The 14,224-nt window shown below is 38.2% G+C and overlaps 1 protein-coding gene across 12 annotated transcripts in view; it reads left to right on the top strand.

The window, feature by feature from the left end:
* Positions 1–7: 7 nt before the first annotated feature.
* BDP1 (B double prime 1, subunit of RNA polymerase III transcription initiation factor IIIB) overlaps positions 8–14,224 on the top strand; it is a 53,663-nt gene continuing 39,446 nt past the window's right edge. For 11 of the 12 annotated variants that reach the window (XM_033520324.1, XM_033520325.1, XM_015653634.2 and 8 more), the window contains exons 1-12: positions 8–198; positions 4,374–4,926; positions 5,565–5,674; positions 6,634–6,693; positions 7,089–7,229; positions 8,104–8,237; positions 9,158–9,252; positions 9,842–9,896; positions 10,557–10,700; positions 12,259–12,543; positions 12,882–13,056; positions 14,060–14,219. In XM_033520324.1, coding sequence (XP_033376215.1) covers positions 23–198; positions 4,374–4,926; positions 5,565–5,674; positions 6,634–6,693; positions 7,089–7,229; positions 8,104–8,237; positions 9,158–9,252; positions 9,842–9,896; positions 10,557–10,700; positions 12,259–12,543; positions 12,882–13,056; positions 14,060–14,219 — 2,088 coding nt within the window. In that variant the 5' untranslated portion in view covers positions 8–22. Of the gene's footprint in view, positions 199–1,313; positions 3,344–4,373; positions 4,927–5,564; positions 5,675–6,633; positions 6,694–7,088; positions 7,230–8,103; positions 8,238–9,157; positions 9,253–9,841; positions 9,897–10,556; positions 10,701–12,258; positions 12,544–12,881; positions 13,057–14,059; positions 14,220–14,224 lie in introns of those variants that run through there. The other variant, XM_033520328.1, reaches the window with a different exon arrangement.

The following is a 14,224-nucleotide window of genomic DNA, read 5'->3' on the forward strand; positions in this document are numbered from 1 at the left end:
CGCCTCTCCCGGCGCCACCGCCATGTTTCGGCGGGCCCGTCTCACCGTGCGGCCCAATGTGCGGCCCCCGGGCAGGGCCGCCGCCACCGGCACCGGCGGGGTGGACCCGGAGCCGCCGGAACCCCCAGGTTCGGACACCCCGGCGGCGGACGGAGCAGGGACCGCGGCGGGATCGGCGGACGCGCGGCGTGCGGACAGGTGAGTCCCGTCGAGCTCGCCCTGGCAGGGCAGTGTCGTGCAGCCGGCGACACTGGGCCGCGGATCCCCGGGAGCGGGACGGGCCTGTGCAGGGCGGCACCCGGTGGATCCCGGGACGTAGCTCTGGCTCTGTAGCTCTGTTCGTCGTGGCCTGTCAGCGTCTGGTTATCAGTGCTATGGCTGGGGGCTGGCTCGTCCTGGAGACCGCCTCAAAGACGTGTGCGATCGGTGCCCGGTGCCTGCATGTTCGGGGTTGTCAGACAGGACTTCTGGGTGTTCGAGGTGTTCGCAGCCTGAGCTGAACCCGCATTTCTTCACTGCCGTGAAGCTTGGAATAACATTGGAATAGGCTGCCCAGGGAGGTGGTGGAGTCACCGTCCTTGGAGGTGTTTAGGGGAAGACTGGACGTGGCATTTAGTGTTATGGTGTGGTTGACAGGGTGGTGTTGGGTCGTAGGTTGGACTCGACGATCTCGAGGTGTTTTCCAACCTAATTGATTCTGTGATTCTCTTAAGTTAAGACTGCAAAGGTGTGGCCCAGTGTGGCCTGACACTTTTTTTTTCTGGCTCCACAACAGCCAGGAGCCCTGGTTTGCTGTGTGCAGCAATTCTTTGTGCTGTTTAACCAGATAAGCTTGATTTTGCATTCCTACAGCATTTTCTCTTTTGTATTCATTTCTTCGTGCATTGGCAAAGGAGGACTTCCTGTCTTTTTGCAGGACTTTTTGCTTGTTTTGGTTTTAAAGTGTTCTTTATTGTGATAGAAGCACATGGTAAACTTTGCTTTAGGGCTGGTCCTCCCTGTTTTTGGGTTAAGCCTGGCTGGTTGCTAAATCCCACACAGTTTATTGCTTGCTTCCCCACACTCCTCCCCCTCCCAGCCTTTGTGGGATGGGTAGAAAATCAAAATGGCAGAAGTGCAAGAAAAAGTGAGTCATGATAAAGACAGTTCAATAAATAAAAAAATAGCTGTGCACATAAGCAAAACAGAATTGGGAATTCATTCACCACTACCCACAGCTGTTTTGCTGAAACAGGAAAGAAGAGATCCATCACTCAACAGTTGTGAAGACAAATGCTGCAGCTTCAATTGTCCTTTCTTTCTTCTTCCCCCAGCTTTTACTGAGGAGCATGGTGCCACATGGAGTGGGATATCCCTGCAGTCATTTAAGATCAGCTGTCCTGGCTGCGTCTCCTCCCAGCTTATTGCCCATTGCCAGTGTGGTCAGCCATGGGGCAGTGTGAGACAAGACCTTGGTGCTGCATAATCATTGCTCAGCATTAGTTGAAAACATGGGTGTGCTGTCAGCACTGTTGCATTGCAAATCTGAAACAGCACCACGTGAGCTACTGTGAAGGGAGTTAACTCTGTCCCCACCAAAGGCAGCACAGATCAGTGTTTCAGGACATTTCCTCAGTCTGATAATCATTCTTCAGAATGGCATTCACACTTCTTTTGTAAAGTTGGGTTTGAGTCTTTCATAAATACCTCTATTCTTTTAGTTGAAGCTTGTTCCTTATGATAGTATGATGAAACAGTGCTAGAATCTTCTGTTTCAGTGGCTGGAAATTCAGGTATCAGACTAGTTGGCATGGCATGTCTTTAGGAAACCATGCTGCCTTTTATTCAACTTGTATCTTACCATCTTTACTTGTTTTGCATTGTGCTTCAAGGATGTCATTCTTTGAAGTTGTATTTATAAAATTTTTATGTTACAGGGATCACCTTACTGGATCTTTTGCTGTATTGATTTTTTTTTTTTAAATGAAAAAATATTTATTATTTTTCACTTAGATGCTACTGTTGCTGTTTCAGCAGATTTGTTAAAGACTTTCATGTTTGTAATTTAACAGGTACATCAGTGTAATATAATGCTAAGTCTCAAAATTAGATACCAGTGCGACTATGAAAGGCACTCTGATCTATTCTCATGGCCTAAAAATAGGCCTTTTCCATATAACCTGACAGGGTTATATGACAGCCCACCTAGCTAAACAAGGGAAGCCAGTTCATGTAATTTTCTGGATTTCAGTAAAACTTGTGAGACTGGTTCTCATAGTATCCTTCCTTCTGGACAAAAATGAACACCGTGTGATGAGTGAGCAAGTAGCTCATGGGTCAGGCACAAAGGGTTACAGTGAATGGGGTGACATAAAACCGGTGACTTGTCACTGGTGGGGTTCCACAGAGCTCCATCCTCAGCCCTGTGCTCTTCAACACCTTCATAAATGACCTGGACAGGATTCAAAAGAATATTAAGTTTACAGATGATACAAAATGGGCAGACCCGTTGACTCCCTTGGGGACAGGGAAGCCCTGCAGAGAGACCTCAACAAATTGGAGGGCTGGGCATACACCAGGCATATGAAGTTCAAAAAGAGAAAGTGCCAGATTCTGCACCTGGTGTGGAGCAACCCTGGTTGTATGGACAGACTGGGGAACAAGAGACTGGGGTCCTGGTCAGTGGCAAGTTGACCATGGTTCAGCAGTGCCCTGGCAGCCAGGAGTGCCACCTGTGTCCTGGGGTGCATCAGGCACAGCATCACAGCTGGGCAAGGGAGGGATTGTCCCACTCTGCTCTGCACTGGGGCAGCCTCACCTTGAGTGCTGGGGGCTGTGTTGGATGCCACAATATAAGAAGGATTTAGAACAATTAGAGGATGTCCAAAGAGGGGATCATGAAGATGGTGAAGGGCCTTGGGAAGAAATAGGAGGAGTGGCTGAGGTCATTGGTCTGTTCAGTCTGGAGGAGACTCAAGGGAGACCTTGTTGCAGTCTACGACTTCTTCATGAAGGGTAGTGGAGGGGCAGGTACTGATTTCTGATTACTCACAGCTGCTTAAATGTGTGTCTGTAGCATCAGTCAATTTACATGGTTTTGTTTTCTGTATAATGGGTAAGTTTTGTTAATTATCAGGGAAGTGAAAATTTTGTAAGTGGAAGAGAATTCTAATTTTTTAATACACTTTCTTTTAAATTGTATTTAACTGTCCAGAAATCCGGTGCTGATTAAAAGCTCCACAAAATACACGTGGTATGGAGAAGGTGAATGAAGAATTACTTTCCATTGTCTCCTGCTGTACAAACAGTGGGTGTTGAGTGGAACTCTCAAGGATCTCATTCAAAACACATAAATAGGCACCATGTAAGAAACCCTCTAAACTCTTTATCCAGGAGTGTTCTGTGCTAAAAATGTGTATGAACTCTCAGTGTGGGACAAATTGATTCAGCCATTTAACAGAGGCTGCTAAATGCAAATACATCATCTGCAGTATTTGCCTGAATAAAATACAGTACTGGAGAGAACTTTGGAAAGTTTCACTGTGTGTTTATACTTTTTTTATATTTCTTGGAAAGCATTTACTTCTGAGCATTTTTAAAAATGTGTAAGTGAACCATGGGTGTGGTTGTCCTTACATATGGAAACAAGGCATAGTTCCAACATAAAATTAAAAAAACCCTCTCTTTATGACTCAGTTATAATTATACTGCAGTCTTATTATGAGCAACAGTCATGAAGCTGAACACTGGTGGAATCAGCAGATTTGGGATGATCATAACGGTTGGCAATTTTACTTGCACTTTGAAAATTATTTCTGCATAAGTGATAGAAAAAGTACTTACATACAGAGTTTTCCAGAGAAGCTAGGAATTATTGATGTGTTAAGTGTGAGCAGCAGTTTGACTGCTGAAGTTTTTCTGGCAGTCACAGTTTTCATCTGGAAGTCACGTATCATCTACTTGCAAATGTGTAAAAGGAACGTTCATTTTTCTGTAATAAAAGTCATCAAACCACTGTTACATACTGCTTTGTTAAAGTGTTTTTAATATGTTGCCTATGTTACATGGGTAATTTTTTTATAAAGCTTTATGGTGCTGGCATTTTCAGCTGAAAGGAGAGAGCCTTCCAAAAAAAGAGGTAGGGTGTGGGAATGTGGTACTGTTGCAAACTTGTTGATCAGTGATTAGTCTTAGAGAATAATATGCCAGTTCTTAGAGCTGATTATTTTATGATGAAGTACCAGCTACAGTCAGGTCCTTGCATGGCTTCTTGTGTATAACAGCTTTCCTGTAGCCTAGTGCTTATACTGATCAGCCCATAAACACATCTTGAACGTAAGACTAACAAATGTATCATTGCAAGGAACTTCAGAATACTCTCTTAAATTTTCCAGTGATGGCAAGGCGGATAATACCAGTGACACTGGGGAAGCTAGTAAACCTGCAGAGATGCTTACACAGAGAAGAAAACGTATATCCACCATGCCAAATCTTGTCAAACCCAGAGCTGGACCATTGTCTGCTCAACGTTCTGCACCAAAACCGCAGAGGCGAACATCACAGGCTTCTGATGGCAGTACTTCACTTCAGAAAGATCCCTCCCCATCAGAAAAGAGTAATGTTGAAAGCTCTGTAAAGTCTCCCATGCTTCCTGAGAAGAAAACACCTGTGCCACAAGTGCCACAGTTTTCACCGCTAAAAAAATCTGTGAACAAAGAACAAGCTGTTGGTGTAGCTGCTCCAAAAAATGATGATAGCTTTCAGAAGAATGTACCTTCTCCTCTCAAGGAGAGACCAACACAGGAAAGATCACGAACACAGGAGGAGAAGCAACCTGTGAAACCTTCCCCCGAGAAAGTCAGACGAGTGTGTTCTGACCATGAAAGGATCCTCAAAGCTCGGAAATTAAGAGAAATGCTTAAAGAAGAGCTGAAGAAAGAGCGAATGGTAAGGCCTCTGTGTTGAGCAGTGCTTACAGGTGAAGGGCAAGACATGTGATTCATCCTGTGGATGTTATCTTATTGCTGTAAAGTTTTTTGATGATCGTCAGCTGCTTACTGCTAGTAGTCTGTCATACCTCATAACTCTCTATGTGTTCATTTTGTTTATAAGCTGTAGCAGCACCTTGTTCCCTAATAATACAGATTTTACAATTTTATTTGATTAGACCACAAGTCTTTTTTACATGACACCTGATTTTATTTTATAGTCAACATTCCAATTTCCAAAGTTTCACATTTTGTTACACAGCAGGGAAGTGTGCTGCAAGGAGCTAGGATTTGGGGTGTCTCATATTTTTTAAAGTTGATCATGGTCAGAGTTCTGTAATTTTGAATAACTTTTAACATATTTGTGCCAGGTATTGAATGTCTCTGAAAGGGTAAGTTGCTAAAGGGTCTGTCATGGCCTCTCTGAGAAAGGGACATTTTTAAGATAATCTTGCTTTGGTTCTTTGGGGTGGTATGTGTGTGCATGTATCAACAACAAAATTAAACAAAAGTAATAATAATTTGTGAAATACAAAATCCTTCTAGGATGAATCTAAATGTTTGTTGTTTTCTTTTGTTTCATTTTTGTTTATACAGAAGAAGTTGAAACATAGGCCTCCAGTAATCGAAGGACGTTCTCCACCAGATCGTTCTAAAATGACCATGAGAGACTTAATATACTATCTGCCAGAAAACAATCCGATGAAGTAAGTATGACTTTTTTTCTCTCTCCTTAGGTTAAATTACTTTTCAACCTCTATAATACTTAAATATGGAGTATTAGCACAGATACAGTATTGCTGCAATGACAACAAAAGCTTCTAGACTAGCTTCTAGTTTTCGTGTCTGCTTAATTCTAGTACAGAAGTGACAATGGAGCTTAGTGTACTTGCTGAAATACACAAACATGGATCTGTCTGTAGTGTTGATTTAGCTCTGCAGAAATACATAATAGCAGAATTTATTTTTTTTTCCAACTGCCTCCTATGAAATTTTTAGTCGAGGCTGTTAGGGTTGTTATAATTGCCCACCAGATCCAGTGAACTGAGGAAGCTAAGCATTTCTCCTTCTAGGTGCTGAAGTGCAAAATGCACTGTAAGACTCTTGAGGTCTTTTCATTCCATGTGGATGAATGTAGTTGCTGCTGCTCCACTGATGTGTTTCACCAGTAGGAAGGCTGAGGTGCATACAGGGAGCACTAATACAGCTGGCTGCACAGACTGCTACAAACAGAGCAGAGCAGGACCTTTATCCTGCAACTACCAAAAGCAGTCACATGAATAGAAGTTCAGTATTAAATGAGTTTTCTGGTATTGTCTGTTATTACGTGCTTGTTAATGTTTGTGTGCTTGTGTGTTTTATTTATCGCTTCTCTTATTTTTTCTTTTACACTGAATAGTCCCTAAGGAGGTAATGATAGTCTTAAATTCCCTCTATCATTACAATGGATTTGTGCTTAGAATATCTTTTTTTGTCCTTGCCTCTACAAAAAAAGGGCAAAATTTACTAAGCAGTGGTGGTTGTGTAGCTCAATCTAGAGGTGATACAAAGAATTTAAAAAAGGAAAAAGCTTTTTTTTTTTGTCCATTGTCCACTAAAAGCCAGTTGCATGGAGCAGAAATGTGTCTGTACAAACAATCATCTCTAGCTTTTTATGACATTCTAGGTCTTCACTGGTAGAAGAGAAGAGAACAGAAAAAAGTTCTACACTGAGTCAAATGAAAGAGTAAGTCTTGAAGGCAAAGTATAGTCAAAAAGTTTTCAGGTGTAAAAATACCTGCATTTCTGTGATAATACTAGGTTACTGTTTTAGTGTTATCTACAACTGATAATGCTAACAATGTAGGTAAATATTTTTACTGTTTCTATATCACAGCCTAATTTATAAAAAATGTAATTTGGGCAAGTAGGGTGGTTAAAAAATGTTCTGCTTTCAATGTTAAGTTTTGCATATTTCCATTCTACAGTAGAATGAAATGCAGGCTTCAGAGTTCACATATTGACAGATTTCTTGGTGTGTTGCATTGCTGGGTAGTTCATCAAATTGTTTAAAGTCTGACATACTGAGAAGCAATTCAAAACACATAACAGTATTTTTCTTTGCTGTCTTAAAAATTGTAGACAGGGAGAGAAAAGTACTCCTGATCATGAAGAAGAGGAGGAGGAAGAAGAAGAGAATGGGGAAGAGAATCAGGATGGCCCACTTCTTGTTCCTCGTGTGAAAGTGGCAGAAGATGGCTCAATTATTCTGGATGAAGAAAGGTGACATATTCTGTGTCTGACTCATGGACAGTTCTACATTGCAGCTCAGTTTGTAAATAGCGGACCATTTTGGACTGGGACAAGTATGAGTGTATTTATGTTTTGAGGGTTGAGACATGCTGACCTAGGAAACAGTGCAAGGATGTGGCAAAAATACAAGCAGCAGTAATCTGCATCTCTGTATTGGCATACTTTATGAGAAATGTTTTTGGGGAACAAGGTAGAGAGGAAGATCATTTTAGTACTGTGAATGAATACTGAAGATTTGTCAAACTTCCAGATGTCTTCTGTTTTTCCTTCTCTTAGTTAACATGGTTACTGTTATTTGATTATCAGTATAATTTGCTCCAGCTTTCCATCTTGCCTGTTGCTGCTTTATTCTTCTGTCAGTCTTTTCAGTAACTTTGCTTAGAATATGACATTTAAAAAGTAGATGATCAAATTTCTGAGTTCCCCAAAGGTATTGATAGGAGATTTAGGCCAAGGTTTAAGGATAGAAAGGGCTTGGTAGAAGAATTTGAAAGTACTGTAGAAGGATATTGAGATATATGATTGAGATATATGGTTTTACAAGATAGATTTCTCAAATATTAAAACATTGTTGTTTATTTTTTTAAAGCAACTTAATTATGTCTGTCTGTATTATATCTTATAAACAGAAAAAGCAAATTTACTCACAGAGGGTGACTAGGGTAGTGTTTCCTTGCTGCATTCTCCCATTAAAGTACATGTCAGTGTAATTATTAAAATTAATTACGCAGTAGAAATGCTCGCTTGTGGGAAAAAAATTTGAAAAGCTGTCTATTATAAATGTCTACTATGTTTTTTTTAGCAATATTTTGAGGTGAGTCGTCTTGTGTGTTTTCTTTCCCAGCTTAACTGTAGAAGTTCTAAGAACAAAAGGTCCATGTGTTGTAGAAGAAAATGATCCTATCTTTGAGCGTGGCTCTACAACTACATATTCTAGCTTCAGGAAAAGTTTTTACACAAAACCATGGTCAAATAAAGGTGAGTATGTTTTTGGTTTCAAGTTTTTGAGTCTGCAGAGAAGTCCTAGTTTTCACCTGTGCTTTATACTTGACACTTTTTATCCCCAGTGGACTAAATGGATCTGCTTACATGCCATCTCGTATCATCTCAATCCTCCATTCTTGAAACAGGCAGAGCTGTTGTATTTACTGTAAAAACGAACATTTTTAAAGAATCTAGTGCCTTTTTTATCTGCCATGGATGTTTAGATGCTCAGGAAATGCTAGTCTGCTTTACCAAGAGCATAATTTTGGATTCTGATTTACATGGTACTTAACTAGTACTAGTATTCTTCCAGCATGGGAAGGAATAGGTTGTATAAGGTATCTCTGTGTGGACAGCTGTGTTCTTATGTGTGGGTGGGTTGGGTTCTTCATTACTCTTGTTGCGAATTGACTGTTATCTCTAGGCTTACTGTGCAAGACTTTTTACAATTGAAAATTACCTTTTATAGCTATAGATGGAAAAAAGAGCTTCAGAACTCACTGTGCTCTCTTTGTAATTCACTCCCTTCCTGTTAATAATGGAGACTGTAGATTTACATGATGCTTTTCTTTAGTTTGTGTTTGTGTTCATAATAAAATGTTCATGGTAATTTGGAATTGGTTAGTTTTGATTTACTAGCTTTAGAAAGCACACTTCACATTCTGCAGTTTTCTAATAGATTAAATGACTCTTTCTGTTGATAGTTCATTCAGCAAATGTTTTTAGAGGGACTTAGGTAAAATAACAGGTATACTCCATATATACTCACCTGGACTTGCAGCTATAGTAGATATCCTCAAAGTTACTGATCTTACGACATTGAGTTTGCAAGGTATTTTTACTTCAGATAGCAAGAAGGTTGGTTTAGTAAATATTTAAGTGTGTATAATTTTTTTCTTTTTTTTTCCTTCTAGAAACAGACATGTTCTTTTTAGCTATCAGTATGGTAGGAACTGACTTCTCCTTGATTGGGCGGCTGTTTCCTCACAGAGCCAGAGCAGAAATTAAGGTAAAAAATTAAAGCACTCAATAAAGCCATTAAACATCTGATTTTACTTTTCTTTTTCTTACTTGCATTCCTGTGCTTCCTCAATGAGAGTTGATAATTTTGGTGCGAGTTTTCTTCACAGTAGTACTTATTTTCTGATACCTTCTGAAGTACCTTTCAAGAGGTTGTCTGAAACATTAAAATGCTGGTTGAATTTCAGTGAATGCATCTAGTAAATGTAGCATACTTAAACACACTTTGTTTTTAGTTAAAGAATGCTGATGCACCTAAATGGCTGTTTGGTGAGGAACTTCTGTGTTACTGCTTTTGTTGTACACAGCTGGGAAAGTCTTTGATATTTCAAGTCTTGCTCAGGTTAAAAGTCAGGAAAAGGTGTAGATAATAATAAAAAAGTGAAGCTGGTGATAGCTATTGTAATGGATTTTGTATTTAAAATTAATCACAAACTTGTGTTCTGTGGCTATGCATGTGAATTTCAACAAGTTTAATTGTTTTGTTGCACTGAAGGCTTAGCTTGAGCTGCCATTTTGTACAACATATTGTTGCATTTCGTGCTTAATGATAAACACAACTGTGCATTTGATTTTAGAACAAGTTCAAACGTGAGGAAAAGGCTAATGCATGGAGAATAGACAAAGCTTTCAGTAAGTAATTATTCCCTACCCTACAATGAGTCATTAAATGGTAGCCATTTATTTTCATGGTAATTTCTGGACTTTGTCTTGTTTGAATTACTTAGAAGAAAGTTTTTGCTCATAGATGAATCCAGAAACTGTGGAATCTGAAGTTTTCATAACAAGTATAGTTCACAATAATTATCTTTAGATTTGTTTTCTATCTTTTCTAGATATCTGTTAAATTAGATTAATATCAACTTTTTTCTGTATATTCAGTTGAAGATACTTCTTCTTATTAATGGGAATTTCTTGCACAATTATTTATTATAAACTGCTTTGAGACTCCTTAAAGACTTTTTTTTTTAGTTGAATGGGGTACATATGTTCTACAGCAGCATATTAATACATTATTTGGTACTGTGGTACAGTTTATGTATTTGTCAGTTCTTAAGTTTTCTCAGCTACTTAGTTTTATAACGTGCTTTTTAAAAACAAACTACTGTAATCCAGTCACCTTTATGTCAACTTCAGCCCCTGCTCAAGTGATACAGAAAATGCTTTCAAGAACTCTGTTTAACCTTTGCTCTTTAATATTATATCATGTATTAGTGATTATTTTGCAAAGATGAAACTTGAAAAAATAATCAGCTTTGAAAAATGTTTTATTTCTTTGCTTTAATCTGATAGAGGAAAAGCGACCCTTTGATTTTGAATTCTTTGCCCAGCTGCTTGAGAAGGTCTTAGCAGATGAGGAAAAGAGGAAGCAAAAGACTGTTAAAAGCCAGAGGCCAAAAGAAAAAACGTCTCCAAGGCCACAGAAGAAGTCAAAAGGTACTTTGAAAGAGTATTTGAGATGGCATTACAGAGCAGTGGTCAGTAATGTGTTGCTAGCAGAGGAAAAATCACATAGGGCATCACATTTTCCTTCCCTGTTGTGGACAGGACTAGAAAATCTTAGCTTCATAGTATAACTTTTTCAGGTATAGTTTACTGATGTACAGGATGGTAATAATTAGTAACAGGGCAGAAACATGATACCATGGTGAAAAAGCTGCTCTTCCACAATCTGAAGCGCTGATATTCTAACTTACTTGTTGGTAAGTATCTCCATGTGCTGCTAATGAATTCAGTTGTACAATTTTTGGGCCAAAATTGTATTTTTGGCAAACTCTCCTGTGTTGAATGTTTTCTTGCATTTAAAATCCTCTTTTTTTAAGGGTTCTGTTTCACCTTTACTAGTAGTTTAACTTCCTGAGTCTGAGGCACATGGTTCTTTTCAGGGAATCATGTAAAAGTTGTTTTATCTTTCTGATTTCTTCAAAATGAAGATTACATTTAATTACTGTTAATCACCACTGTGTCTTACTACCTCAGTACCTGAGAAAGGACCTTTGAAGGAAGTACTTTAAATAAAAACAGTTATACTAACACTATTTTATACATTTCTTGCCTAGTCTGTGGTGTTCACTTGTTTGTTCCACAAGGACCCATCCTTTTGTAAGTGGTATTGTGAAACAAACAAGTGAACATCTTTTTGAAGGGGATGCTAGCTAGGAAGCAACATCTCTTAAAATTGGAATTGTTGCTGCTTTTCTATAGCCTTGGTTTTGGATTTGATTAAGTAAAATATCCCATGTATTAGGACCTAAAACCATGTAGAGAAACCCTGTTTCTACACTTTAGTGGTAGATTAAAGGTATGTCATGCATAAAGCAATGTGATTACACTTGCCTACTTCTCTTGCATTTTGGACTTCTTAATTACAAGGAAACAAGTTCAATTAAGACAACTAAAAGGGAAAGGAAAGGTTCTTTGTGATTAAATACAGGATCAAGACAAAATGTCCTTAATATAGGGGGAGAAGAATTTTAGAAATTTATTAAACTGAGAAAATAACTTGTTAATTATTAGCTACATAATATTTCAGCTTTCTTATGTAAGCTAGAATGATGAACTGTTATACATTTCTTGCTGAAAGATTGCTTTTGTATGGCATACATTCTGTAACCATCATCACCAATTTCTGCATACATACAAAAATTCCATATAGGAATAGCAATGTCTGTTTTCCCTGCATCCAAATGTGACTGTATAAACTGCGAAAAAGCGCAGAGTAACATTTACTAAAATGGCTTTACATCCTGTATTGACTTTCCCCTGGTGAAGTGTTGTCCCACATACAGAATGTGTTTTGTATTAAATGCTGAAGTTAATGAGTGCTGAAGCTTTTCTTAATGTCATTGACTGACGTTCCCCATCGGGCTCATACACTTCAGCATATTGGCAGTGAAACATGAGTACACAAATGTTTTTAGTTGAAATGCCTTTGCTGTTTGTGGCTCCTAGTACTCCACCAGTCTATTAACGAAGGGACATATTGTCTTGATAGCAAAAGCTGCCAGCACAGATGCTGCTAATGATCAAGATGAACTTCAGGAAGCTGGAATTTCTGATGCAGAAACAGAAGTAGATGGTGTGACAGCTGAGAAAGAAAATGAGGAATCTTTGGGCATTTCTGAACAGGCAGAAGAGCAGGTTGCATTAGAACCATCATTAGCAAAAAAGAAGAGAAAGAAGAAGAGAAAAGATGATCTTGAACAGGAAGTGGAGAATATTCCAGAAGAAATGCCTGTTCCTTCAAAACCTGCTGAAGAAGGGAAGTCTTCTAATAAAAGTAAGAGGCAAAAATGCTCACTTTCAAATGTTCAAATAGAAATTTTATATATACTCATTGCAAACTTAAAAGTCAGAATTTGGTCTTTGAGTTATATTGCTGATCAGTCTCGTAGGAGTTTGTGGAACAGTGCCTTTTAAAACCAGCTTTCATTCTAAATCTAAACATTCTTTGTTTTAGATGAGAACAGTTCTCTTAAATCTTAATTCCCAGATTTTTCTACAAGGATTTTTAGTCTTATATTAATTCTTCTTCACTTCAGCTAGGATTTGATTATACTGGAATTCTAAGAGGTTTTTCAGAATGTCCAAACTGATTTAATTCTTATTAATGATTAGGGAAAAAAGTGATACGTGATGCAAGCAGTGATGGTCATACTACATGTGAAGAAGAAGTGGATTGTGCTATTGAAGGAAAACAAAATGAGACTACTGTAACAGAAGAAGAGAGATCAGAGTCCTGTTCACCAGTGAATAACCAAATGGAGAGAGAAGGTGTTGTCAATTTATGCAGGTAATGTTTATAATGGAAAGCTGAGGCAAAACAAAAAAATAGTTTGAAGTTTTAATATTGGTTCTATTTATTCCTGATTACCACCATTTAACTGCCCCAGAATGTGCAGGTTTCCAAGAACTGCACTGGTGTTTAGTAAGTTGTTTATGATTTATATACTCAAAATATTCTCTGCTCTAATGAGCTGTCCTTATAAAATTAATGTATATAATTACCAAAGTCACATCCAAAAGTTATTTCATTTTTAAGAGTGTTTTGGGAGACCACTGTTTGTCCTAACTTCTAATATTTCTCTTGAAGCACTGCTTGATAACATTGCTAAACTGAGCTACTGTATGCTTGGAGTTTTTATCTGTAATAAAATTATTCTTGTGGAAAAGAAAGGTTACTTTGATTTTTATATATGCAGAATTTGGCTAAGAGGCAAGCTTTTGGGTTCAGTTTTGGGCATACTTTTACAAAAAGAAAGTGAATGATTGTTTATTAAACTTGTTATATATGAAAATGGTAAATCTGAAACATTATTATGATACTGTGAGTGCTGCTTCAGAATTTTGTATGTTAATTTGTCGTATTTAGATGTATTGTAGTTGTTTGTTATTTTATAGATTCCCAGAAACTTCAATTTTCTTTAATAGTTAATTGGAATTATATGAAGGAACAGTTACTTGCCTTTGGACTCAACCTAGATTGTTACAAAAGCTCAGAGGAAAAAAACAGTGGCATATAGTTGTTCATGTTTAAGTTTATTTTCTTAAAAGCAGTCAGTCTAGAATAATCAGATGAGATTTTAACATCATCTTATATTTGCAGTACGAAAGTATAAAAGTTGTTTTAAAGCTCAGTCTGCAAATTTTACTAAAACTTTGGGAGTTTCTCTGAAACATGGGTAGTTATTTAGTGTCAAAATATTGTTGTTTTGCAGCTTCCTCTGTCTGTGAGCAGAAACAGCTTTTTTTTCTGCAAGTCCACTAATGTTACTGTATGCTGTTATTTATTTCAGTCTTGAAGATAGCAATAATGTTATACTAGAAGCAGAACCTGCCAAATTGATATCCAGAGATATCAGAGATGATACATCACAGGAAAGCCAGATTCCAGAGTTACCAGTTTCAAATATTAGAAGCAAGGAAACACAATCTGCAGAAACTACAGGATCAAAGGTACT

Source organism: Parus major, chromosome Z, assembly GCF_001522545.3.
Source record: "Parus major isolate Abel chromosome Z, Parus_major1.1, whole genome shotgun sequence".
In the NCBI taxonomy this organism is placed as follows: Eukaryota; Metazoa; Chordata; class Aves; order Passeriformes; family Paridae; genus Parus; species Parus major.